The sequence below is a fragment of the Seriola aureovittata genome, chromosome 13, assembly GCF_021018895.1.
Source record: "Seriola aureovittata isolate HTS-2021-v1 ecotype China chromosome 13, ASM2101889v1, whole genome shotgun sequence".
Lineage (NCBI taxonomy): Eukaryota > Metazoa > Chordata > Actinopteri > Carangiformes > Carangidae > Seriola > Seriola aureovittata.
In genome coordinates, this window is record NC_079376.1 from 3,199,739 (window position 1) to 3,224,139 (window position 24,401).

General features: G+C 40.3%; 2 protein-coding genes across 2 annotated transcripts; both read right to left on the reverse strand.

Moving 5' to 3' along the window:
- Positions 1–2,521: 2,521 nt before the first annotated feature.
- kcnk3b (potassium channel, subfamily K, member 3b) lies at positions 2,522–11,756 on the reverse strand. The gene is made up of 2 exons (XM_056393420.1): positions 11,033–11,756; positions 2,522–9,098 (listed from the first exon to the last, which is right to left on the reverse strand). The coding sequence occupies exons 1-2, from the start codon at positions 11,313–11,315 to the stop codon at positions 8,206–8,208; spliced, it is 1,176 nt and encodes a 391-aa protein (XP_056249395.1). The 5' UTR covers positions 11,316–11,756; the 3' UTR covers positions 2,522–8,205.
- Positions 11,757–12,970: 1,214 nt separating this feature from the next.
- Positions 12,971–24,356, reverse strand: ezra (ezrin a). The gene is made up of 13 exons (XM_056393419.1): positions 24,199–24,356; positions 22,339–22,422; positions 21,227–21,322; positions 20,057–20,331; positions 19,344–19,427; positions 18,252–18,398; positions 17,831–17,927; positions 16,949–17,112; positions 16,727–16,857; positions 15,774–15,934; positions 15,227–15,319; positions 14,058–14,318; positions 12,971–13,518 (listed from the first exon to the last, which is right to left on the reverse strand). Exons 1-13 carry the CDS (start codon positions 24,208–24,210, stop codon positions 13,354–13,356), a joined length of 1,770 nt encoding a protein of 589 aa, XP_056249394.1. The 5' UTR covers positions 24,211–24,356; the 3' UTR covers positions 12,971–13,353.
- Between the last annotated feature and the right edge of the window lie 45 nt (positions 24,357–24,401).

Consider the following 24,401-nt stretch of genomic DNA (forward strand, 5'->3'; position numbering starts at 1 on the left):
TCGGTTAACAGAAACACGCCTCCCGGTCCGATCCAGGGGCGGAGCCTGACATTTATCCCAACATAAGTCCGTGGCTGCAGCAGAAAAGTCCAAATTTATCTCCTTTCGGAACCACTGCTCCTTGACCTGGATGGAAAACGTCAAGGAGAAATCATAATTAAGAATTATTTCTGCACTTACACTAACCTTTAAACTAACTTTATTTATAACACCTGGACCATAAATCCTCCTCTCCCAAACAAAAAAAAAAAACAGGGTTGAAATGTTGAAATGAGAAAACATGAAAGAAAAATACAAATAGAGGAAGTTGAACCATTAAAATAACAATTAACTAGAAATAATGAAACGAGCAGGAGATCAGAATAAATTATATTCAGACATAAGTTTATAGTTTCCTGATATAGGAGCTTTTGACATTTTCATACATTTGTAAAGACGAGAAAATTCAAATTTTAGGTCAATCCACACTGAGGGAGGGGATTTAGTGAAGTAACATTTATGTATAGACTATAGTATTTTGTATATATATATGTATTGTATATATATATTGTATATATATATATATATATATATATATATATATTTGTTATATTATTCATGACGACTCCTGACTGGATTAAAAGAGAATAAATCTATGTTCATGGATTTGGGCTTCAGTCGATCAGACAAGAAAGATTGGAGGTTGGGTCTGGGTCGGCCGTGCTTGGGGGGGGCGTGGCTGAAGGTGTGACATCACAAAGTTACGGATGTTCTGACGGCTCGTTTTGAAGCACAGTATCTGAATACAGCCTGTGCGCATTTCTCCATGGATTGAGCATTTTGATACTTTAACAGTATTAAATAGCACTAAACCTGCTTCATAATAATAAAATAGGACATGGAAATCAAGTTTCCAGTAATGTTGGGCATTTAATTGATTATTTGTTTCATCTCTGAACCATATTTATCAGGTGTTACAACCTCTGTTTTTTTTATAGCACATTGTACTGGGTGCTGTCAGTGAGCGTGTTTTTATATACTAAAAAAAAAAAAATCACCCAAAAAACCAAACAAAGCTATAAACAAAAAAACTGAGGCAATCCGAGTTAACATTTACATTTCATTTTCGGAGCCAAAGTATCCTCTTAGATTCTGCATTTCTTTTCTTTTTTTTTATATTACATTCATTGTGCAGACACTTGTCTGCAAAGCAACTTGCAATAGTCCATTCAAACTTGACAGGAACAAAAGTTGTGATGTCATCAAAAGTGGAAGTGCCTGCCTAAAGGAATGATCAGTGCTACAGAGCAAGTGCTTAGTTTTTTTTGTTCTGCCCAAATTGAACCATAAAATAAACACTTTTAAACAAATATTTTATGTGTGAAGTTCTTTCCATATTCCTCAACACATCAGTTTTAACCCGCTCAGAATTTTTCCAAAGCCAGAGAAGAAACCAAGTGACGTAATGTCATCGATGACCTTCTCAGTGCAACTATTTCTGTCTTTGACACAGATACTCAGGTCTATGGCCAAAGTAGAAAACAGCAGATGCTCCGGCGACGGGGGGCCAATACAGGGATTTGTCAAATGGATACTCCTTCTGTTGCTTTTCTGTGCACATCTAATGGCTGAAGGCAGATTCGCAGGCACACAGCCAGGCCTTACAAGCTGGTTTGATGTTGTAGTGGCAAGCAAATTTTTGATAACGAGATACAGCCCTAATTGCTCTATTCTCAGGCAACTGACACCTTGATGTTATAATTCTGTTCTCGGAGCGCACAGCGATTTCATTTCAACGTTTCTGGCCACAGAAGAAATTTTTTTTTTTTTTCCTGATATTCGGCTTCATCGTTCGTTTTGTTGGTGCTATTTCCTGCATCAATGTGGCGCTACTTTCATACACGGTCATACACAGAGGAGCGGTTCCCAACATGGGTGTCACATACCCCACAGCAGAATGTAAAGCCATGTGGACCTTTTCACGCCTTCCTCTAATCTTTGTTTTCTTCAGGCTTCTAAAAATGAAAAAATATTCTTAAACTGACTTAAACCAGGAGAGATTAGGAATCATTGCTTTGTTTTGAGGGGTCAAAATGGTTGTGAACCCATGATCCTGAACGTAACTTTAACATACTTTGCTAACCAGTTAGCTGGTTATTTTGCCGATTGTAAATAACTTGTCAAGACATATTGTATACATACATACATACAATACATTTGTTATCATGATTATCACTTTGCACCTCTAAAACAATACCTTACTTAAAGCTTATACACTCCATGGTCAGTTTATTAGGTACACCTATCTTAAACTGATGCTGTCTAATACAACAACCCTAAAATAAATCCTACACTCAAGGTTATACTGTTCAGTATTTGGTGTGTTGCTGCTGTTTCGTGGCTGTAGTTTGTGGTGCTGTTGAATTGTAACATTAAGTCTAACCTTCAACAAAACATTAAAAAACAGTATAACTCAGTATAATGTTATATAACACAACAGCACCATAAACTACAGCCTCCGAAAATAACCATAAACTTCTATACAAACATGAATTGAGGCTTTATTGCAGGACTGTTGCATCAGACTGCAGACTAGTTTTAGATAGGTGTACCTAATAAACTGAGTGTACACGGTATTCAAGTAAAGACACCTGCCTCAAAAATAGCTGGTAACTCTTTATTTTACGGGTCTATGATGTGTGAATAGTTTCCTATAAGTTCCTGGAAAGACCTTTGTAATGTGGCATTAATCATATAGAAAATAACAAAGAGAAGCTCAATTTAAACCCAAGTAAATCACCATTCATTATTCATTTATACTGTAAATCTTTATTATTCATGTATGTTGAATAATTTAACATTTTCTGCTTGCTTAACTAAAACACACTCGAGATTACACCACCATTTTAATTGGAATTAATTAGGTGGAAGTGTAACAATCAATATTTCTCTATAATGATAGTCAAATTAAAATATTCTTTCCTGGAAAAAAAAAAAAAAATATATATATAAGAAAATTTGTCTTAACAAGAAAAAACCCAGTATTGTGGCTGTGGCCTGATTCAGAAGGCAACATTAAGACAGTATCGCTGCTCTTAAATCAAGAGTATCTGTTATCGTGTCCACCCCCCCGCTGTTCCCTGAACCACATGATGATGAGCTGGATAAAACAAAGCATGACATAATACTTTTGCCGTACTTTTGCTCGTGACTGAGCTGCTGTAGGTTCGTCCGGAACTGGACCACAGTCAAGAATTCCCAGGGGGAAACCATCTGGTCCAAACGGACATTTCTATACATTCAGCAGCACCTTTTTCCTTTTTTTCTTTTTTTTTTTCCCCTCACGCAGCACACGGTGATGAACAGCACGACTGCAGCTTACGTAACTTCAATTGTATAGAGAATTTAATAATCATTTAATAAATCTCTGTAAATTCAAAGTCGTTTCCGGTTGGTGAAAGTCCTAAAACTCAACAACAGTCCCAGTTTTTGGATAACAGATCCATAATGTTCGCTGTGGATGCTCTTTTCTATATATTAGTACAATATTGTTGTGATGTGCATTATTTATTTTGCCATAGTCTCAGCTGTACATGTATCCCTTGGCAAGGTAAGATAAAAAAGTTATTTTCAAGTACTCTTTGAGTGTTCAAGTACGACTTTGCTCCGTCATGTTTAAAAGTGTTTTCTTTTCCAACATGACACAGAGAGGCCGGTTTCTACTAGTGCAGCATGATGGCGTCTTACTTTAAAACTAATACAGTACTTACATAAAATATACAGCTGCTGTTTTCTGGGTCACTTGTGATCAAAAGCAAAGTAAAAAGCAGAATCAGGTGCAACTTACTGTGTTTCAGTAAAGTACAAGTACAGGTGTAATTTCAACAGGCAGCGGACCTACAGTGGATCAACGAGTATTTGCAGGTTATTTTTTGATTTCGTGTCCATGGTGAGTCACACAGGTGGGATTTCAGCCATGAGGCAAAAAAAACAACAAAAAATGGCAGAAAGTCAGAAAGAAAGAAAAAAATCCTCCTTCAGAGTATCACAGATCTGTGGCGTCCGATTTATTTCAAGAGTGATCTTGAAATAAAATGTAAAATTAATCCTGACTCATATATTGTTTGTTTCAGGTTGTGACAGAGGCGGAAAAACTAAGTACTTTACTGCATCTTAGAGGGAAATATAACACTTTAATTAACAAACGATAATTATATCAGTCACAGAAACTGAACATCTTTAGGTTTTGAACTGCTGATTGAAGAAATTATATTTGTCAGACTAATCAATAATGAATCGTTAGTCGTAGCCTTAGTTGTGTGCTTGTATTGCTTTCTGATCATCTGTTTGAAGCAGGTGTAGTTCTTTCTCCTCGATGATGATTTATCGCTGTAAAATTCAAAATTTAAATTCAAAATAAATCAAATCTCTGTGAATCAAAGAAAAAAAAGCGCTTCCTTTCTGATTCGACACACAACAAAAACAAAAACCTGCCACTTTCTGTGAGAGTTTTAAATACATCAAACATCTTTGGGGATTAAAACCCCGTCGTAGCTGCCAGAATTAAACTTAACGTGACAACACATCATGTCGCCCACAGAAAAAATACAACACCAAACTCTAAAAATGGCCCAGAAATACAAGAGATAGTATCTGAGGGTGGGTTTTCACTTTTCCATCAGTCACACAGACTCAGTCTATTGTGGCAAAATTGTCTGCGACTGACAACCAGCTCATTATCCATTGTCCAAACACAGGAAACCCTCTCCCATCTGCCACTGCACACTGCTACTGAAAATAGTTTGCATCCTCGCTACTGTTTGATCCAGATGTGATTTGGACAGATCTGCACACTTCATGTCTTTTGTTTAATAGTCGAAGAGTTCCAGAAGCCAAAGTCCTTCAGGTTTAAAGAGCAGAGTGGAGAAAAATATACGAGTCAAACCCCAAACATGTACTTTGATAGAAATCTGAGATCTAATGTTTGATTTTATTTTTTCAGAAGTATTTCAGAATATTTAAAATTTGGTTAATATGCTCATTTGGTTTTTTTTGCCAAGAGTTAGAAAGGAAGATCGATACCACTCTCATGTTCGTGCGAAGCAGTTAGCTTAGTTTAGCTTAGCTTAGCTTAGCTTAGCTTAAAGACTGGAAACAGGGGGGAAACAGCTAGTACAGCTCGGCACTGTCCAAAGCTCAAACATCCACCTCCCTGCATCTCAAAACAGCTCACAAACTAACACTTCATGTTTAAATCTGCACATAAACAGAAACCTAAAGATGAGAATTTTTGGTTTTAAGGGGAATTCTTGATTTGTCTCATGACAAACGAGTTCATCCCTCCAACCAGGAGCTCTGTTGTCTGCTCAGCATCTGGTGGTAACAACAAATCAATCCCTATAAAACCATGAAACAATGATGTGAAAAACTGATATCACTCTGTTTATACTAAGCTAAAACCAGCAACCAGTTAGCTTAGCTTAGCATAAAGACTGGAAGCAAGGAGAGTAACGAGCTGACACGTTATATCCTGTTTATTTAATGACAAGAAAACTACAATTTATGGTTTTGCGGAAGGTTATGTTCCAGATTATTTCTTGGCCTGGAACAAGAAATCCACAGCGTATATTGTTCTTACACTTAATTGTTTTTATATGTGATTAAACAAACAAGCTATAACATTGTGAGCTTTAGAGATGCTGACAGGTGTGTTGCTGTTATCTTTGGACAGAGCTGTTTCTCCCTGTTTGTGTTTATGCGAAGCTAAGCTAATGAGCTAGCTTCATATTTAGCACACATGGTGATCTATAAGCATTTGAAGCGTATTTCACAAGATGTCAAACTATTCCTTTAAACAAATAATGTGTTAATTAGTGAATTTAGCGGGCAGGTGGAGTTTTGAACGTCGGACAGAGCCAGGTTTCGTTTGTTTGCGGTCATTATGCTAAGCTAGGTCAACCGCCTCCTCGCTCCTGGTGCAGACATGAGAGTGGTGTTGATCTCCTCATCTAACTCGCCAAAAGAAGTATTTCCCCGGATATTTAACGGTTCCTTTAATAGTCCGCTCTGGTTCCTGAAGGACTGAGGGTCAGTTGCGCAAAACACCTTAAGTTAAGATTTTCCTTAAAGTCTGAGTTAAGGTTTCCTTAAAATAAAAACAGTTGCACAAAACAGCCTTAAGCGTTTCCTTGAAATGTTCACTTAAGTATTTAAGGTTTTCTCCTGATCTTAGTCTTATACTTAAGGAATCACTTAAACTGTTGCACAAAAGACCTTAGCAACCAAAGTAAGGAAAAAAACTAAAGGTACCTCTGACTCTATCTTATCTGCAACATGTCTGGACTCATAGTATCCCACAATGCATAGTGAAAAGTAGTGTACAACCGATGGTCACTAACCAAGCAATCAGGACCATCATGCATTGTGCTCGTGCAGAGAGACAGAAAATGGGGCAGAGAAAATGACAGAGTAGTAGCTTTTAAGAGATTCTGCGCAACACCCTTAAGTAACTCCCTCAGCTAAGGAGAAATTAACCCTTAAGTGCCATTACGTAAGTAGAAAACTTTAAGTGTTTTGTGCAACTGGCCCCTGATTTTTTAAAAATTAAAAGCATCACAATGAAAACTCCATGAGGCAGAACAATCCCAGTGGATCCAGTAACAGAAACAGCTGACAGCACAGTAACGCTGCAGCACGTCTGAGGCTGGTCAGGTTTGGGCGACACTGTCAGAGATGTTGATTCAGCCCAGCGTTCATCTTTACAGCAGCGCTCTGTGCTGCTGTTACACAAATCCAGTGAAGTGTGTTTCAGTCGGAGCTGGTGAGTGTGATCTACTTTGTCATCGTGGTTCTTTTGAACCTTTCCACTTGTGACGTTACGTAATTCAGAAGTGTTTGTGACTGATGCACCGGTCCAGTTTGAGCAGAGAGCACTAAAAATCATCGCAATAACAGAGGCAACTGCACATGTGAGTCATATGAAGTTATCAGTACACACTGTAAAAAATCCTGCAGGATTTTAGTGGAATTGACTGATCATTTCCCGTCAACTTGATCTAAATATTTAAGAAAACTTCAAGCTAATTCAACTAAGAATATTTTAATTTTCAGATTTTGGAACTTAAAAACATGAGTTGTTCTAACTTAAAGTCTTTTGACTTGAAATGAAATGGAATATTACAATTAAAATAATTTGTCTATTTTGTAAATATTTGTAAATATGTAATATATATTATTATCTAATATTTATATTTCTAAGTATTTCTTACTGTCATTTTGCATTTTTTCTTTCTTGTACTGTCACTTTGCTGCTGTGACACTGCAAATGTCCCTAACAAAGGAATATCTTTTCTTATTTGAAAACAACAGTTTAATTGCTGCCTTAAAAACATGAGTAAACTTTAACTTGAAATGGCAGTTGGTACGAATATAGTTGAAGTTATCTTAACTTAACTTTTTGAGTTGAACCAAAGCTTATCTTCAACTTGAATTTACTCACATTTTTAAAGCAGCAACTAAACTTAATTATTTTTTACAGTGTATGTGTGAGCTTTAATGAAGTTCTGACAATCATGATTAGTTTAAATACATATTTCGGGAAACGTAAAGCAGTTTTTATGAGGCCAGAGAGTCGTCTGAACTGGTGCTGCATCGGTCACAAACACTCTGACAGGAAATTCCTAAATAACATCAAGACACGTGCTAAACACAGCTCACGGACATCAACATCTCTGAGATAAGAAACAGAAACACACATTCGGAACTCACTGCAGAGCTGTGCAAGAGGACGTTGCTATTATTTTAGTTTCACTGTGCCAGCTAACACGCCTCCTGCAGCACCTGCTCTGCTCTCACCTACAAACTGCGTGCACGCCGCATCACACGCGCTGCAGCTCTGTGTTGACGTGTCCACGTGTAGCGACCCGGATGACGTACCTACATGCCCACACCGTCGTGCCTACATGACTCTTCAAAGCAAACAGCCCGCCCCTGAAGAAGACCTGGAGTCAGAGCGCTGGGGGCCGTGCTCGCTCACATACTTCAGTGAGATCTCTGTTCTCAGAACTGCATGTGCTTTTTTTCCCCCTTCCCCCGTCTCCTACTGTTGGTTTACTGGGATTATAGCACCACAAACATCTACTCGCATTAGTTGTCTTTGCCGTGAGGACTGCCAATCATGAGTTGTCCACTTTGGCGGGACGGACACATTTGTGCCGTATTGAAAGGCTAGACGGAGCTGCGTCTCTTGAACACCCTGAACGGAGAGAGGATGTGCAGGCCCGTCGTTATGGAGCTTATGCTCGTGCACTGACGTGGACTGCAAACGCAGCCTGTCGACCCGGGCTCCATGTAGTGAGGGCGGTTACTGTTCTGCTGCAGGTAGGCATCGGAGAACGTCAGCTCCTGAGGGATCATAGTCGGTATGGAGCCCTGCAGCTTCTCCTTGCTCCTGTACCACAAGCAGGAGCATATAGTCTGGAAGTGAAGCACCTCAGTGTAGACACCTTTTAAATCTCTCGCCTTTGCGGTGTCCTCTGCTACAGGTGTGGAGGAAGTCGAGGCCGAGACAGGTATAAGACGGGCCACCTCTCCTCTGGACTTGCTGACGGACATCAGGGCCTTCTGTTTGGCGTCCCTCCGCTCGTCCTCAGTGTTCATGGTCAGGAAGCGAAGCACCACCAGGTTGAGGAACGCTCCGATCACCGTCAGGCCCATCAGGATGTAAACGAAGCAGAAGGCCACGTACCGAGGGTCGTTCTGCAGCGCGTCGTCCTTCTGCAGAGCCACGTAGTCTCCGAACCCGATGGTAGTCAGCGTGATGAAGCAGTAGTAGAACGCGTGGAGGAAGCTCCAGCCCTCGCAGTGGGAGAACGCCGCGGCCCCCACACACAGAGTGCTCATGCACGAGAAGAAGCCCACCGTCACCATGTTCGCCATGGAGACCTCGGTCTGACGCATCCCCAGGCACTTCTTGGCTTGGTGCAGCAGGTACCGGACGAAGGTGTTGATCCGCTCGCCCAGGCTCTGGAACATGACCAGGGTGAGAGGGATCCCCAGGAGGGCGTAGAACATGCAGAACACCTTCCCTGAGTCGGTGCTGGGCGCGGCGTGACCATAACCTGAGTGACGGCAACAACAACAGTTTCATTACGTGGGCTCTATGAAGGTGCTCTGTGGTTTCGTGTTGTGGTGAGGCAGCTCGACATCAAGCTCCTGTAATAAATGTATCATTTCAAAATCATTGCCTGACTGAAAATCCACAGGAAACCCGACACCCACTCCCACTAAATCCCCCCGTTAATGGAAAACCCGTCACACCATTCAGCTCGACTTTAACATTGTGAATTAACAGCTATGTATTTATAACTCCCACGCTGTTGTCAGCTGGGATGTTGTAAACACTGGAAATAAACCAGGAAGTCGTCACTTTCTCTGCCTGAATTCGCCTGAAGTGGCCCCCGATTGCAATGACAGACACTGAGCCAGGGCGCCGCTGTTGCTTCGGCAACAGAGACTTGAAAAGGCGTTTCGGTGTTTTTACAATTACACGCAGGGGCTGAGTCTGATATTCTTAGATTTGACTGTTTTAATCCAAGAAATTAAGAAAGAAAGAAAAAGAAATGTTGGAATTTAGTTTTTGTGCCACCAAAGTGATATCCCCCAATATTTCATCTATTAATTAAAGTAACCGTAATTAATCAGAAAAGTCTAAATTAGATAAAAATGCTTCTAAAATAATTCCTAATCATATATTTTAAAGGGTGTCCTGGCAAAGAAAGGCAGCAAACACAATGAGTTACAGACAAACATAAAATGTGTCATGAATTTCAGAACAATTTCTGATGCAGTCAAACGTAAGATTTCATCCTAGAAATGGCTCCTTAAAATAAACAAACAGCTGTTTAAAGCCATAAAAATAACCAGGCCGAAACACTATGACACTGAATGAGTGGAGCATTTAGACTTTTTATTTTCTCTCAGTTTTATCTTCTCTGAGGTCAAAGGGCATTTTCTCGATTTCTACATTATTTTTTAAATTCACCTTATAACATAAAACTCAAGTGTTTTATGTTACAATTTTCAGAACAATATCAGCTCTTTCATAACGAAAATTCTTCAAATATTTTGTGAAAACAAACCTTTGCTGATGTGGATGAATTGTTCTGGTGCTTGAAATGGGTTCACAAAAGTCTATAGGTTCATGAAGAAGTGCAATATATGAGCAAAATAGTAGATAAATGGATGACTTTAACCAAATTTGAGAGGCTATGAGTCACGTATGATCTCATATGATATGTAAGTCTACAGAGTCCAACAACACTGAAACCATATTTCTAGTGAACTATAACAAAGATGTTAATAAGATCTGTCAACCTGAGAAGGGTTAATAGTTAAATAGATGTAGAATAATGAATTCAAATCTTTTGTTTGTCACACACAAACAATAAGAGCTGTGGCTTCAGGCTTTGCTTAAGGACTATTGAGATATTGACCAATGAACAATATCAAGTTTTTAAGAAAAGACAGTTTTGCAGAATTGTGCTTGGCCCAAACACAAATGAAATATATGAACATATGAAATCAAAACACATATGTATTAGGCTATATATGAAACCTATTAGAAATTAAATGTCTAGCCTAAATATTGTAGACATGTTGCATAAATATATATATCCATCACAAAGCCCGTCAGTAAGTGTTAAAAACTGTTTAAATTAATGAGAAATTAATAAGAAAAACAACAATTTCTGTTGTTTTAATAAGTGACATATATAAATTGAATATATATTGTTAACATATATACTATACTATACTATATTTATATTTGTACATCTTCATATATCCAGAGGATGTATATGTGATCATAATATATAAATATAAATACATATATATATATAATACATTACATTAGTGTAAGTATTTCTGGGGGGGATTAATGTGGATTAAAGACCTCAGTACCTCTGCCTCTCTGGCTACAGCCCTGTGCTGAGCATCTATCAATGAAACGTGACTGATCTCAGCCTCATCGATCGATAAACAATAACATCTTTACCGATGGTCGTAATCACAGTGATGGCGAAGTAAAAGGACCCGGCGAACTTCCACTGCACCCCCGCTTTGTGAGGTTTGAGGTGGAGGACGACGTGCTCCAGCTCCTCGAAGTTCTCTTTGGTCAAGTTGTATTTGCGCATGAGCTCGTACTTTCTGGCGTCGAGCTTCCTCTTGTGACTCTTCTCCTGTTTGGACTCCAGCGTCTCGAACACGGCGGCTCCGACCACCAGGTAGGTGAGGATGCTGATGATGAGCGCGAGGGTCCTGGCGTTTTGTCTCTTCATGATAAATAAAGAGGAGAAGAAAAAGAAGAAGAAGAAGAAGAAGGAGAGGAAGAGGAGGAAGAAAAAAAGGGAGGTACAGCGCAGGTGGGAGCTGAGACTCTCTGCGACCTTCTCCTGACGGACTCCGGATCCAACAGAAGGGACTCTGGAGACGGAGCCGCTCTCTCAGCACCACCCCCACATCACAGTTGGGTTGCTACTGTATTTGGACTATTTGTCACCGACTTATATTTAGATTCTGCAGAAAAGAAAGAAAGACAGGGCAATCCCACAGCTTCTTGGGAGTAGCGGCTTTAAAAAATCAAGAGCCCACCTTTGAGCGCGTGCGCGCACACACACACACACACATCCACTATCCCTGAGGCCAAAATAAACAGTTTGTCTTGTCTCTGACACACACACACACACACACACACACACACACACACACACACACACACACACACACACACACACACACACACACACACTCAGCAGCAGCAGCAGAGATGATGATCAGCCTCCGACAGGTAGGTAACGTCGTCAAATATGACTTGGCGTATGATTCATGTGTTCATTCACAGGTAAAATATTTACCTAGTGGCTATTTAAACAGAGCAGCTCCACTGGCTTCACAAGTTGTCTAGCAACCTAATGATAACCCTCCTGTCAGTGAGCAAACATTTCAAAACGCACATCCTCCTGAAGCTGAACAGGATTCTTCAGCTCAAACACACAACTTGTGTCACACACACAGAATAAAGGAGTATTATTATGAAAATCAACCAGAATGTAAAGTTGTTGTTTTTTTAATTATTATTTTAATATTCAAGAGATATCCCCTATAAAGTTTAATAACAGAGGGTTATCACTGTCTCTTTGCCTGAATTTAAAGCTGCACTTTACACTTTTTATGAAGTCCAGCACTAATCAGCAAAGAGTTTTAGGAGAGATCGAAGGTCTAATGAAAGATGTTATTGATTCAATTGCATTATGGGAAATGTAGGATCCAATGTTTTTTTGGGGGGAGTGTGTGAACCACCCTGCATATCTGAATCTTCAGTTTGGGCTCTTCCTTGTGGTAAGAGTAAGAGTAAATCACATGATCTATTATCTATAATATTTCACCTGTAATAATGATATTTGAATGTCCTTTAAATTCAAAACTCGAAGGAGAAGGTTGTTTTAAATAAAAACCGGTGTCAGATGTTCCCGTGTGGTAAAAGCAGGAAGCAAATCCAATCGGAAACACAGAAAAACTTCCCTCGTATAAACACGTGTACATATACAATCATAAAACCCATCAATTTAAACACTATGTGAGATCGTAAGAATATTAAAACCAATTAAATAAATGGCATTATCCGGACACACATGACAACAGGTGTACAAGGCAGAAGACCCGAAACTCTTAATGGGTTAAATGATTGACAGAAAATTAATCATCAACATTTCTGATAATCACTTAATCGTTTTAAGTCACTTATTAAACCAAAATGCCTCTGAAAGGTGCTGTGCTGTTTTTTTTTTACACTTCTTTTATACTATTTTATAGTTAAAATTATTCATCAAAATCTAAATCTATAAAAGTCAGTGGTTTAAATATGTGACATCTACAACACAAAAGGAAATTTAACCACTTCAGGTTGGTACAATAACAAAACTGCGGAGCCAAATCGCTATAAATCTTTCTGATCATTTATCATGACACATACATATATATATATTTTCCACAGTACACCTCACACACCTGCTTTGTTCAGACAGTTTATCGGGAAAACGCAGCTTTAAGCTCCGTCTTTCAAGGTGATACACACGTGGTCATTTAGCGTCAGGTTTTAATGGGACTAAACGGCACGTTGGAGATGTTTGAGGGCTACAAAGAAAAAAATAAAACACAGTGCTTTCAAGCAAAACGCATGGAGGTCGTATTACACACATCGGCTCCGTGCTAAGATCAGGTGTGACTACAATTACGTCACACTTTGAATTAAAAGATGCTGAGATGGGAGGGAGGAACGAGGTATTTGGGAGAGACCTTCAAGGTCTCTGAGGTTTTCTACAAGGCCTCAAACTCATCAATCCTCTGCTTGGTGTTGCCCTGACGGATCTGACGCAGGGTCTTGTACTTGTCGCGGCCGACTCGGACGTTCTCGGCGTGCAGCAGGTCGTTCTGGGTCTTCTTGTCGTCGTCTCGGGCTTCTTCCAGCTCCGAGCTCAGGGCCTGTGGAGGGAACAAATTTCACTTATTCAAGCACAACGATGCTCTTTTTTTTCTTTTTAAGACTTAATCCACTTTACAAGGAAAGTAGAGTCACCTCCTCGTGGTTGTATCCCTCCGCCGCTCAGACTACTTTCAGGTTACACCCCCGTTTATCCAGAGTCGTAGAAAATATGAACCACGTGTGAAATTGTGTCTCAATTTCTGTGTGAAGTTTGGAATAATGGCTAAAAAGTGTTTTCTGAGGTCACCACGCCGCTGACCTTTGACCTCCAAGATCTAAACTGTTTGTCCTTGAGTCCTAGTGAATTATTTTATATTAAGTTCTGTCAAAGTGTTACTGAGATATTGTGTCCACGAGAATGAGACTGACGGTCAACCTGAAAACAAATATGGCGTTCGGCTCTGACTGTCGCCGGCGTGGAGGAATAAAACCCTCTTCCTATACTGTCATATTGATTATATATTATACATTTCTTCTAATGCCGCTGCACCTTGTAACTACATTTCTTCACAGTGAGCCTGTTCGACGCAGGACTCACCATGAGCTGTTTCTGCAGCCGTTCGTTCTTCTCGGCCTCGGTGAGCCTGTCCTCCTCCTGGCGGTGGTCGTTGATGTCCTGCATCTGCAGCTCGGCGCTGCAGGTGCTGTGCTCCTCGCTGTGCTCCTCGTGGTCGCTCTCGCTGTCCGAGGAGGAGGAGGAGGAAGAGGAGGGAGCAGGAGGAGGGGCTGCAGGGACTGAGGTCATCACGGTGTGCAGCTCCTCCTTCGTCTTCATCAGATTCTCCTCCACTTCCTTCGCCTGGGGTGGAGGTTGACAGGGACAGAGCTCATTGGTCAAGAGAATATAAAACTGTAAATGAACCAGAGTTGTAGCCTAAAAAAGCTCATTTACATCGGAGGCACACACATACAGAAAAACAGGTTATGACGGGTATCGGGGTCATTCGCTGCGCCGGAGTCTGATCACAAGTTTAAGGACAAATGAAACCAGCAGGCGAAGTGTTCTCTGATCTCAGGTTGTAGTTTCAGTCTCAGTTACTGATGCTGGATATCAGCCCGGTTTTATTTCTGGCAACAAAATGGGTCAAGAATTAAAGGGTCTATTTGTCACAAGTAAAATGTGTCAGACGATCGCAGTGTGACATGCTCATGTGAGATGTTGTGCTAAAAGACAAAAGAACTAGAAAATGTTTTCAGAATTGCTGGGTGACGTCTTGAGGAATGGCTAAAAAGTGTTTTCTGAGGTCATTGTGACCTTGACCTTGACCTTATAGCACCAAAATCCAAATCTAATCAGTTCATCCTCGAGTCCTAGTGAATGTTTTTACCAAATTTGAAGAAGTTCCGTCAAGGTGTTACTGAGATATTGTGTCCACGAGCGTGGGACACACGTACGTATAGAACCTAATTATAGAACTGGACACAGCTTCATTATAGTGCGTTATAAACCATTTATTACAGGCCAAATAGCTGTGTTGTCCAGTTTGTTCTATATTAAATACATCACAGATAGCTGGTGAGGAAAATACGAAACTGTCCCAACATGAGTGATGAAACTCACGGAAAGACGAGGAAGGCGAAATGTACAGGTGGCAAAAAACAAAACAAAAACACAACCAGCTGATGTTAGATTTGGACATTGTCCAGGTTAATCCCCGTGACTTGGAGGAGCCCTGTGCGTCCTTTGATCTCAGGCTGCAAACTCACCTTGTTGTGCCATGACTCAGCCTCTTCCTCCTTGACTCTCTTGGCCTCCTCCAGCGCAGCGATCTTGGCGCTGTACTCAACCAGCTCTGCAGCCTGGGGGGAGGAAAGGAAAGGGAAAAAAAAAAACAAGAATAGATACCTGTTTACCTCAATCATCCGAACACGGACAGAGATCAAACTCCTATGACTGGAATTCACCATTTATTTAACAGTAGTTTGAACGTGCAGTGAATAAATCTCGCCTGAAAGCTGCAGAAACTTTCAGATTTCACTTTAAACTTCAATGAGCTCAAAGAATCATTATAAAAACATAAACATGTTTGGGTTTAATTTTTAAGAGTTTTATTGTGAGAAAGAGTTTCAGATCATTTTCTCATGATGAATGTAATCCCAGTAAAAATCACCCAAACTGAAGGATGTGCAGTTTAAACTCTTAATATGTGTTTATCCTGGATGGAGGAGATTTATTTTGTAATGAGTGTTTTTTTTTTTTCTACCATGAGCTTTTTTCTCACGTGAAGGATCTTGAGTTTTTCCGTGCACTCACCAGCTGCTCCTGGCTCTTGATCTGGTCCTCCGCCTGCCTGGCCAGCTCCTCCTTGGCTATTATGGCCTCCATCCTCTCAGTCTCCAGCCGGGATGCCTCCTGCTCCACCCTCCTCCTCTCCTCCTCCAGCCTCATGGCCCGGTCCAGCTGCTCCTGAAGCTCTGCACGACCAAGTCCGGGAAACACAGGGACATTTGTCAAGTGCGGTCGGTGTTAAAATACAGGCCGATAAAAGCATCTTGGTGCTTTTCTGGGACCCTTAAAATGAACCAGTGTCTACTTGTGAGCAGACTGAGAGTTTTTACTGCCCTAAAGACGCATGAAACACATCGTATTTCACATGAAGAAAACCCCAAAAATGAGGGACAAGTCAGAAGAAAAGAAAATTAATTCAAAGTAACAGAAACATTTTTCACTTTAATTATTTAATTACCTTTTTATAATGTTGTGGAGCCCTTTTGGGGCCCCAGGTTGGGAACCGCAGACTTAAAGTTTTGTTTGCTAGATGCATGTTGCTAGAATAATGCTCCGTGTTACACGCTTGTTTGGACATTATCAAAAATCACTCAATCATATCTCCCCAGAAATCCCATACACTGATCATCTGCAATTAAAACGTGTACATTTTAAATACATTTTAATGCTCATTAAATGGGGCTTCAGAGAACTTTCACTCAAGACTTTCAAGACTTGAAACTAGAGTTTATTTCTTACCACAGTCAAATTATTGTTATGATGAGCTTCATAAGTCAGTCAAAAATCAAAACGTGACAGATCATGGAAGTTTAAACACTTAAATGAATAACGTAATTTAACTTCTTGGTGGATGTAAAGCAGATAAACAGCAGAGGGCAGTAAAGCCACGTTATTCCAGCTTTGAAATCTGTGAAGAAATTAAGACTTAAAGACTGAAATCGTTTGTCTACGGTCTGAAAAGAGTCTGTGTGTCTCACCTCTCTCTGCTCTCTTGGTCGTCTCCTCAAACTGGTACAGCCTCATCATCAGCTCCTGCTTCTCACTCTCCATCTGCGCCTTCTCCTTCTCGATGGTCTCCCTCTTCTTCTTCTCCTTCTCCAGCTGATCCCTGCGCGACACAAAGAAAAACCGAGTTGAAATCCCAAATTCTCCTGTCTGTGTGACAACGGAGTAGTTTTCACCAGCAACTCTTCACCCACCTCTCCAGCTTCTTCTGCAGCCTCTCCTCTTTGGCCTGAGCCTTCATCTGCTGGACCTCGATGCTGTCGGGCTTGCGGCGGCGCATGTACAGCTCGTGGTTGCCCATGCAGAGCTGGAGGATACGCTTGTTGACTCGCAGCCGCGGAGCATAGAATATAAAATCCTTAAATAGACGAAAATAAAAACAGGAAACGTCATTTCAGCGACGGTAAAAGCCTCATGTAGATTCATGTTTTAATCCCGTTTCTAGAATGATTATGACAGGGAGCCATAACTGAAATCATTTTGTGGGTGTTTGCAGGTTTATTTGCTCAGCAGCTTTTAACAACAAGGTGATTCAAAGTGCTTTACATAGAGTGTTAAAAGGCAAAGTATTAGAGGAAACACGAGACAATATCAAAAGACATTTAAATAAGATGAGTCCGGTATGTAAGTAGGGTTATTTAATATTTATTCATTGGTTTATTTAACAGGGAGCATGTGCCTTAATAGATTTCATTTCATTTCATTTTCATTTTTACCAAATTTTAAGAAATACCCTCAAGGCGTTACGGAGATAATGCGTTCACATAGCCAAAACTGTTTTTTTGTGAGGTCACCACGCCCTTGACCTTTGACCTTTGTCCCCTAAAATCTAATCAGCACATCCTTGAGTCCTAGCAAATGTTTGTGCCAAATCTGAAGAAGTTCTGTCGAGGTGTTACTGAGATATCGTGTCCACGAGAGTGAGACGGGCGGACGAACTGAAAACAAATGTTACCGGTTAAACTAAAAATGTTGCTCGTCCATTTGCATAGACGACACTGATGCTGCTAGACAACTGCACACTCACACACAAATGCAGTCACTGCTGAGGATGGTTAAACTTGTGGAATACTTACAGGGGATTTCTTGTCTATGGGCTTGATGACGAATTTCTTATCATTGAAAGAAATGTTTCTAATCTCGCTCCAGGGGAATCCGATCTTTGGAGACAGCCTGGAGGACGGAGAGAAGAGGAGATCAAACAAAATTAACGGCATGTTCATTACAGACAGAAAACACGTAGTTGGTAACAGAGGAAAGACCAGTGAGAGAGAGTGTGTGTTCACGTTGACGGCCTCTTAAAAACAACCGCCACGCCATCAAACGTGTTATTTAAAGCCTGACCGACCGAGAGGGAAGGCAGCGGGGGGTCGATGACCGAGGTGTGACCGCTCGTGTGTTGCCCTCCTGTCTACAGCTGTGTGTCATCAGGTCGATGAACTCCGCACATGCAACGTTAATAAAAGAAGGACTCGAGACGTGTGTTTATTGACTTGCCTGTCCTCCTTCTCGTAGATGTTGAGTCCAAGAGCGTCGACTCCCAGCCACAGGTCCGTGCCCTTCTTGTTCTTGATCTCAAAGTAGTTGACGCCGTACATCTCCAGGTCCTGAGCGATCTTCAGGTACTCGATCATCGCCTCCTCCCTGTTCAGGTTGGACGGACGAGTGGGAAAATGTCAGAATACGCACAGGCTCGACTGCTCGAATATGAATCATCTAACAATTTTATGGTATTATTTCATTATTAATACATTAATTCATCGTTTACTCAAACAGGTGAGACAGAAAAGTGACTTCCAACTGCAGCAGCTTGACCTCAGACACCAGATTTAAACTTTTAAAGTTACTCAGACTAAAACTAAAAGCAGGGTCGACCCATTCAGATTTGTTCTACTCAAAGTCCCAACTAATTTATTATTGATTATTTCTTCTTCTCTCCCTTTGTTTTACCTCTAAAGTGCAATTCACAACCCTGCTTGTGTCGGGAGTCATTTTGTTAAATACCAACGCCAAGGATTTGACGACCTAATCGGTTGTTTTCATTCAGGAAAGTGCAAAGTTTTAATAAAAGTCACCTATTGAACCTTTAAATCCTTGAGCTTTTAATTGTTAAATATTAACCTTTAGTTACCGACAAAATATTGAAAGCTAAACCAAAATAGATTCAATAAAGGTTTCAGAAGAATTCATATTCAATAAGTAAATTTGAGGCTGAAGATCAAGGGGTTTAATTCACCAAAGTGTCTGTTCTTGTTTCATCTTTTACTCAACGACCTGTCGGCCTCCACATCAAAATGTACATTTAGCTTTACCTAGTGAAATAAATACAAGAGACATTTTAACTCCAGTGCAGCAGCAGCCTTACAGGATAGTGGCACACTGAATTGTGTGTTTACTTTTTGTTTTTATTTTTCACATAAAACCATTTCACTTTTTCACTGAGACAAAATAAACTGCAACAAGTAACAAGTCAGAAAACTGACTCAGTAATGTAGCGTCTGCAGCAAATATGGATTTAACTTTTCATTTCAAAGAGTAAAATGTTATTTCTTGATTAAAAATGAAGATAAAACTTGATTTTTGACTTACTTCAGCATCGACCTGTGCTCATCGTGCCACACCTGGATCCTGTCCTCCCACTGATCCTTGGACAGCTTGTGTTGCTCCATCACCCTGAGGGGAGACACCAGCTATCAGCAACTCACACTGGTCAAAATGTCAACAGTGTGTGTAAACACACATATATCTTATATACAGTCTACAACACAAACAGGGATAAACCAAACACATGCTGCACTGTCACGTCTTTCTGAGCCTCTGTTATTTAATAGTTAATAGTGGAGTCAGTTATTTAACTGCGTGAGATTCAGACGTTTGTATTTCTTTGTATTTCCTCGTCAGTAAATGATTAAATTCTTCTTCTTCTTCTTAACACTAAAAGTTTTACAATTTACGATGAGGTGAATCTTTCATTAGAGAGAGCCGCACATCTTTTTCACGTGGCACTTAAGCGATCTGCAAGAACTTAACCAAATATATAAGATATAATATATAATAAATAAGTATGAATATGAATAATAAAAAAGAGAAAGAAAAAACATTTAGACCACCTCAAATTCTATTTTCAAATGTATTACCAGATAATTGAACCTCTTTAGAATAAATAAAATACATCAGGGTAAAAATAATTCCTGGGTTAACATCCTCTCGTTCTCAGGTCGTCAGTAGATATAACTTGGTGTGCGTCTTGTTTTTGTCCAACATTCGCCCCAACAATGTGTCGAATTTTAACTCACACTCACCTTTTGGGCAGCAGGCGCTCGGAGGACAGGTAACCCGGGTGGTGCACCGACTTGTTGTACTCGCCGTACTTTGCCAGGACGGAGTAGGAGGCCAGCAGCACGGCGGACTCCGGAGGGCAGTAGATGTCCTCCCCCAGGATGTCCTCCTTCACCTGCAGGAAGAAGAGCCTCCTGGTGACGTCCTGGATCAGCTCCTCGGCCACGTCCTCCGGGTAAAACTTGGCCCTCAGTTTGAACTGCAGGGGAGTCTCCTTCTTCACGTCCTGGGACATCACCTGAGCAGAGCACGGACAGATGTGACCATGAGAAAAGAGAGTAGAACAGTTATAGTACAGTAGAAAAGACAGTAGAATTGGACCCAATTTCATGGTGATTCTTACTGTTGCATGCAAGTGTGTGTTTGTATGTTTATAATTTATTAAAGTGAGCTTTTTCAGGGTGGAAGTGCAGGCGATATGTTTTTAAATTCTAGTATTTTTATAGTATTTTTCTGGTATTTAAGTAAAATAAATAGGAATAAAACAAGTAAAATACATAAAAAATAACAAATTGTGTTACAGTTTCCATAGTGAATAAATAATATAAATACAATTTAAATATATCATTTGAACTGTCGGTGTTTTGTAGAGTAAAAGGATTATTGGAGCTGAGCAGGACTGAGACTGGAGTAAGTTTGAGTGAGCTGTAATATTTATTTAGGAATTTCCCCTAAGGGATAAATAAAGTGTCTGTCTGTCTGTCTGTCTGTCTGTCTGTCTGTCTGCCTGCCTGTCTGTCTATCTATTTTAGTATATGATGCTGTAAGTTAAAGTGCAGTGAGAGATAATAAACAAATAAAATAGAAATATAATAAATGAGGCTGAATTTAATTGAAAACATTGCAGTGGCACATAGAAAAGTCCTGTTTTAAAAGAACTGAGGAGTTTTCTGTGAGTTTGTTCCAGATGTGTGGAGCATAGAAACTGAACGCTGCTTCTCTGTGTTTAAGTTTTGACTCTGTCCGGATGTTCTCGATGGTTCATGACGTCTTTCAAAAACCCAACAGCCGTATTTTAAAATCAACTCTGGAGTGATTCTCTTGCCTTGACTTTTTAAAGACTTGTGCGGAGTGCAGAGTGGAAAGACTCAACAGAGTCTCATCTCGCTCGCTCAGTGAAACCACAAACACACCTTCTTCTCAGAGCTCAGCCAGTTGATGAATCCTTTGGCGTCTACAAACTGCAGCCCGAAGTACCACATCTCTCGCAGTCCGATGGTTCTGGCAACCTGACACACGCACACACACATACACACACACAAACACACACACACAGAAGGTTATAGACATGATAGAAACATGACTTCCCTCCCTTTAAGTCAAGAGAGACCAGAGTCTTCATCAAACTTCAGGACAACCTTCGGACAACATGTCATTAGAACAGAGACAGATTGTGAGGAGGCGGCGGACACGTCAGTCTCACTCTGAGCAGCTGGATCAGCAGCTGAGGTGCCGAATATACTTTAAAGCCTCACGACCACTTTATCACAGACCTGCCTTCCTGTCAAGTGCAAAGGTTTAAGTAATTATATTCTATAGATCATCCAGGTAAGGAGGGCGTCACACTGATGGGTGGTGATGTCACTGTTGTTATCAGGTCATTGATAATTCAGCGTTTGTCTGAGTGTACACATTTTATAAACTGTTTCAGATTAAACTACCCAACAGTGTTTTATATGGTTGGATTTGTTCCAGTTTGACCATCTAAAAACAGTAAAATGTGAATTCCACCTTAATGCATCACTAACAATAATACAATAAATAAATATTAATAATAAAACTATATGAAAGGGGCCATTTATCATAATGAATACTTTTACTAGTAAGTCCTTTTTTTTGACAATACTTTTTTACTTTTACTCAAAACTTTAAATGTTGGACTTTTACTTGTAATTAAGTATTTTTACACAGTTTTTCCTCTGCAAAAAAATAAAAGAAGCTAATTTCTTATAGCATCTTGATTGACTATTATTAAAAAAATATTATAAAAAAAAAGAAAAGAAAAAGAAAGAAATTGTAAAATATGAATGTCTGAGTCCAGCATCAGGTAGCGTTCACTGTGTGACTCACTACAATCATACACTTAGTAATTATACAGTTCAACATGAAAGGAAATTTATTAGGTGATAAGTTCTCAAGGTGCCAGTTGAGACAACTCTGGTGATGATGATGATGATGATGATGATGATGATAACGTCCGGTATAAACCTGTGTAAGCGCTCGTCCATAGGAGTAACATACAGACCTGGTCAAACAGCTGCTTCCCCGTGGTGTTGGGGTGGAAGGAGAACTCCAGCTCCGCGTCCATGGTGGTGACGCGAACGTTGACCTGCGACAAAAAAAAACAAACAAAAAAAGGTCTTTAAGTCACATGACAACAGAGGTTTTCTGTTTCCTTTCAGTCCAAGTGTTCAGCTCTTTTATTTTAATTTTCTTATATAAATCTGAATCTTGCATTTCTCAGAGCTGTTTTTGGAGCGAGATTTCACTTAAATTCTGCAGGAATATCTCACCTTTTTTTTTTTTTGTGACATTATGAATAAACGACTTGTTACATGGTAAAAAAAAACAAAAAACAACCATAATTAATAATACAGTCAGTTGTGTGAAGGATGTCTTTAATGTGGAGCTGTGAAGTGGATTGTTCATAAACCATAATTGCTCACTATCTCATTAGACTTTGGACTACCCTTGCGAGGTGCCACAAGGTTGCGCATAGGCAGATTAAAATATCAAAATACTCGCTGCTTGCCAAGTTGCCTTTAGTCTTCACCACTGCTCGTTAAGATCAACAACTTTTTTACAACAACTGGCACATAAATCTGCCTCTTGTGTGTCTCTGGAGTGGATTTCCCAGAGGACACAAAGAGGGTGATTGTCAATATTTTCCAAAAGAAAACCAAAGATACATAGAGAGACAATGTGACCCTGGCTTACTGCAGCCAAATTGGGCTTGAAGCAGTTACACAATCGTTTTATGAAGTTACACAAGAGCACGCCCCGGGTGTCATAAAGATAAACACCACAGAAACTTGGGTAACAAAAACTGGAACAATCCATTTATGAAGCGTCCATAGTGTTTCTCAACTGACTCCACTCATTGTGAGAGAACTGCTTCACCCACTGTCATCTGCCACAGCCGGACCCCGACTCAAATCACTGACTGTGGACATGACCAAAGCAGTAATCTGTTACAATCAATCAGTATCTTGCTCCATTGAATTTGTTTTTATTTTTTATTTGTTTATACTTGTTTTTAGTGGCTACAAACGTCTGACTTTCCTGTTTAACTGTTCAAATTTATGCCAAAATTAAACTTGCAGAACAACACAAGCAGCACCTGCCACCACGACTCATATTAATTTGATTGCAAGTTAGTTTAACGTCAGTGAACTGGAGGCAGACGTCAGCGTGACCTCTTAAGAGAGGCTTTCTCCTTGGAGTGTCAATACAAGCGCAGAGTTTTCAGACGTAATGCACAGCTCGGCCGTTCTTATCAGCTCTCCTACAGACTGATGCTGTATACTTAAGTAGCTCTTACTGAGGGCATTTAGGACTTTCAGCAAATAAGTGCAGAAGGGTGTTTCTTTTAATTTTGGATGGAAAATTGATTAATGCTGACAGTCTCAGAAAATCAAAAAGGTTAAACCGTACAGTCATGAGTGGCTGGGGAAAGTCATTCAGGACATCTGCAAGTCATTCCAGTGTCCCCAAAGGTAATAAGGTGATTATCATCAGGTTTGCACGACCATTCAAACAACACACGGCTCAGTTGACGTAGCATTTTAGCAGCATTGTTTCTGCCAGGAATGTGAGCAGCATGGGTCAAACTCTACATTTGGTTAATGAGTAAATACCAATAAGGATCGGTGCCTCTTGGAAATAACTCCCAGAAGAAAAAAAAAAAAAAAGATGTTCAACAAGAGACTAAAAACTATCAAAACGTACATGATTAGTAAGAATCTCAGTGGTTTCTATATCCGCACAAACATTTCAACAAACCTTACAGAAGACTTTATAAACCCACCACTCCCTTTTTCAAACTTGGAGAAACATTTCAGTCACACGTTTAATGATCTCGTCAGAAACAGCATGAAGCTCTTACCGTTTTGGGCATCTTGGCTCTGGTTGGTGGACGAGCTCCAGAAGAAGAAAGTGTCTCCCAGGCTGAGCAAGGCTGCAGTGGCCGACTCCCAGCAGAACCTCCACCTGATAAAGAAAGCTGCTCCGCTCTCGCGGGCAGACTCAAGGGCAGGGCTTGTGTCCTTTGAACTCGGCTGTAGATCACTCACACAGTAACGTGGGAGG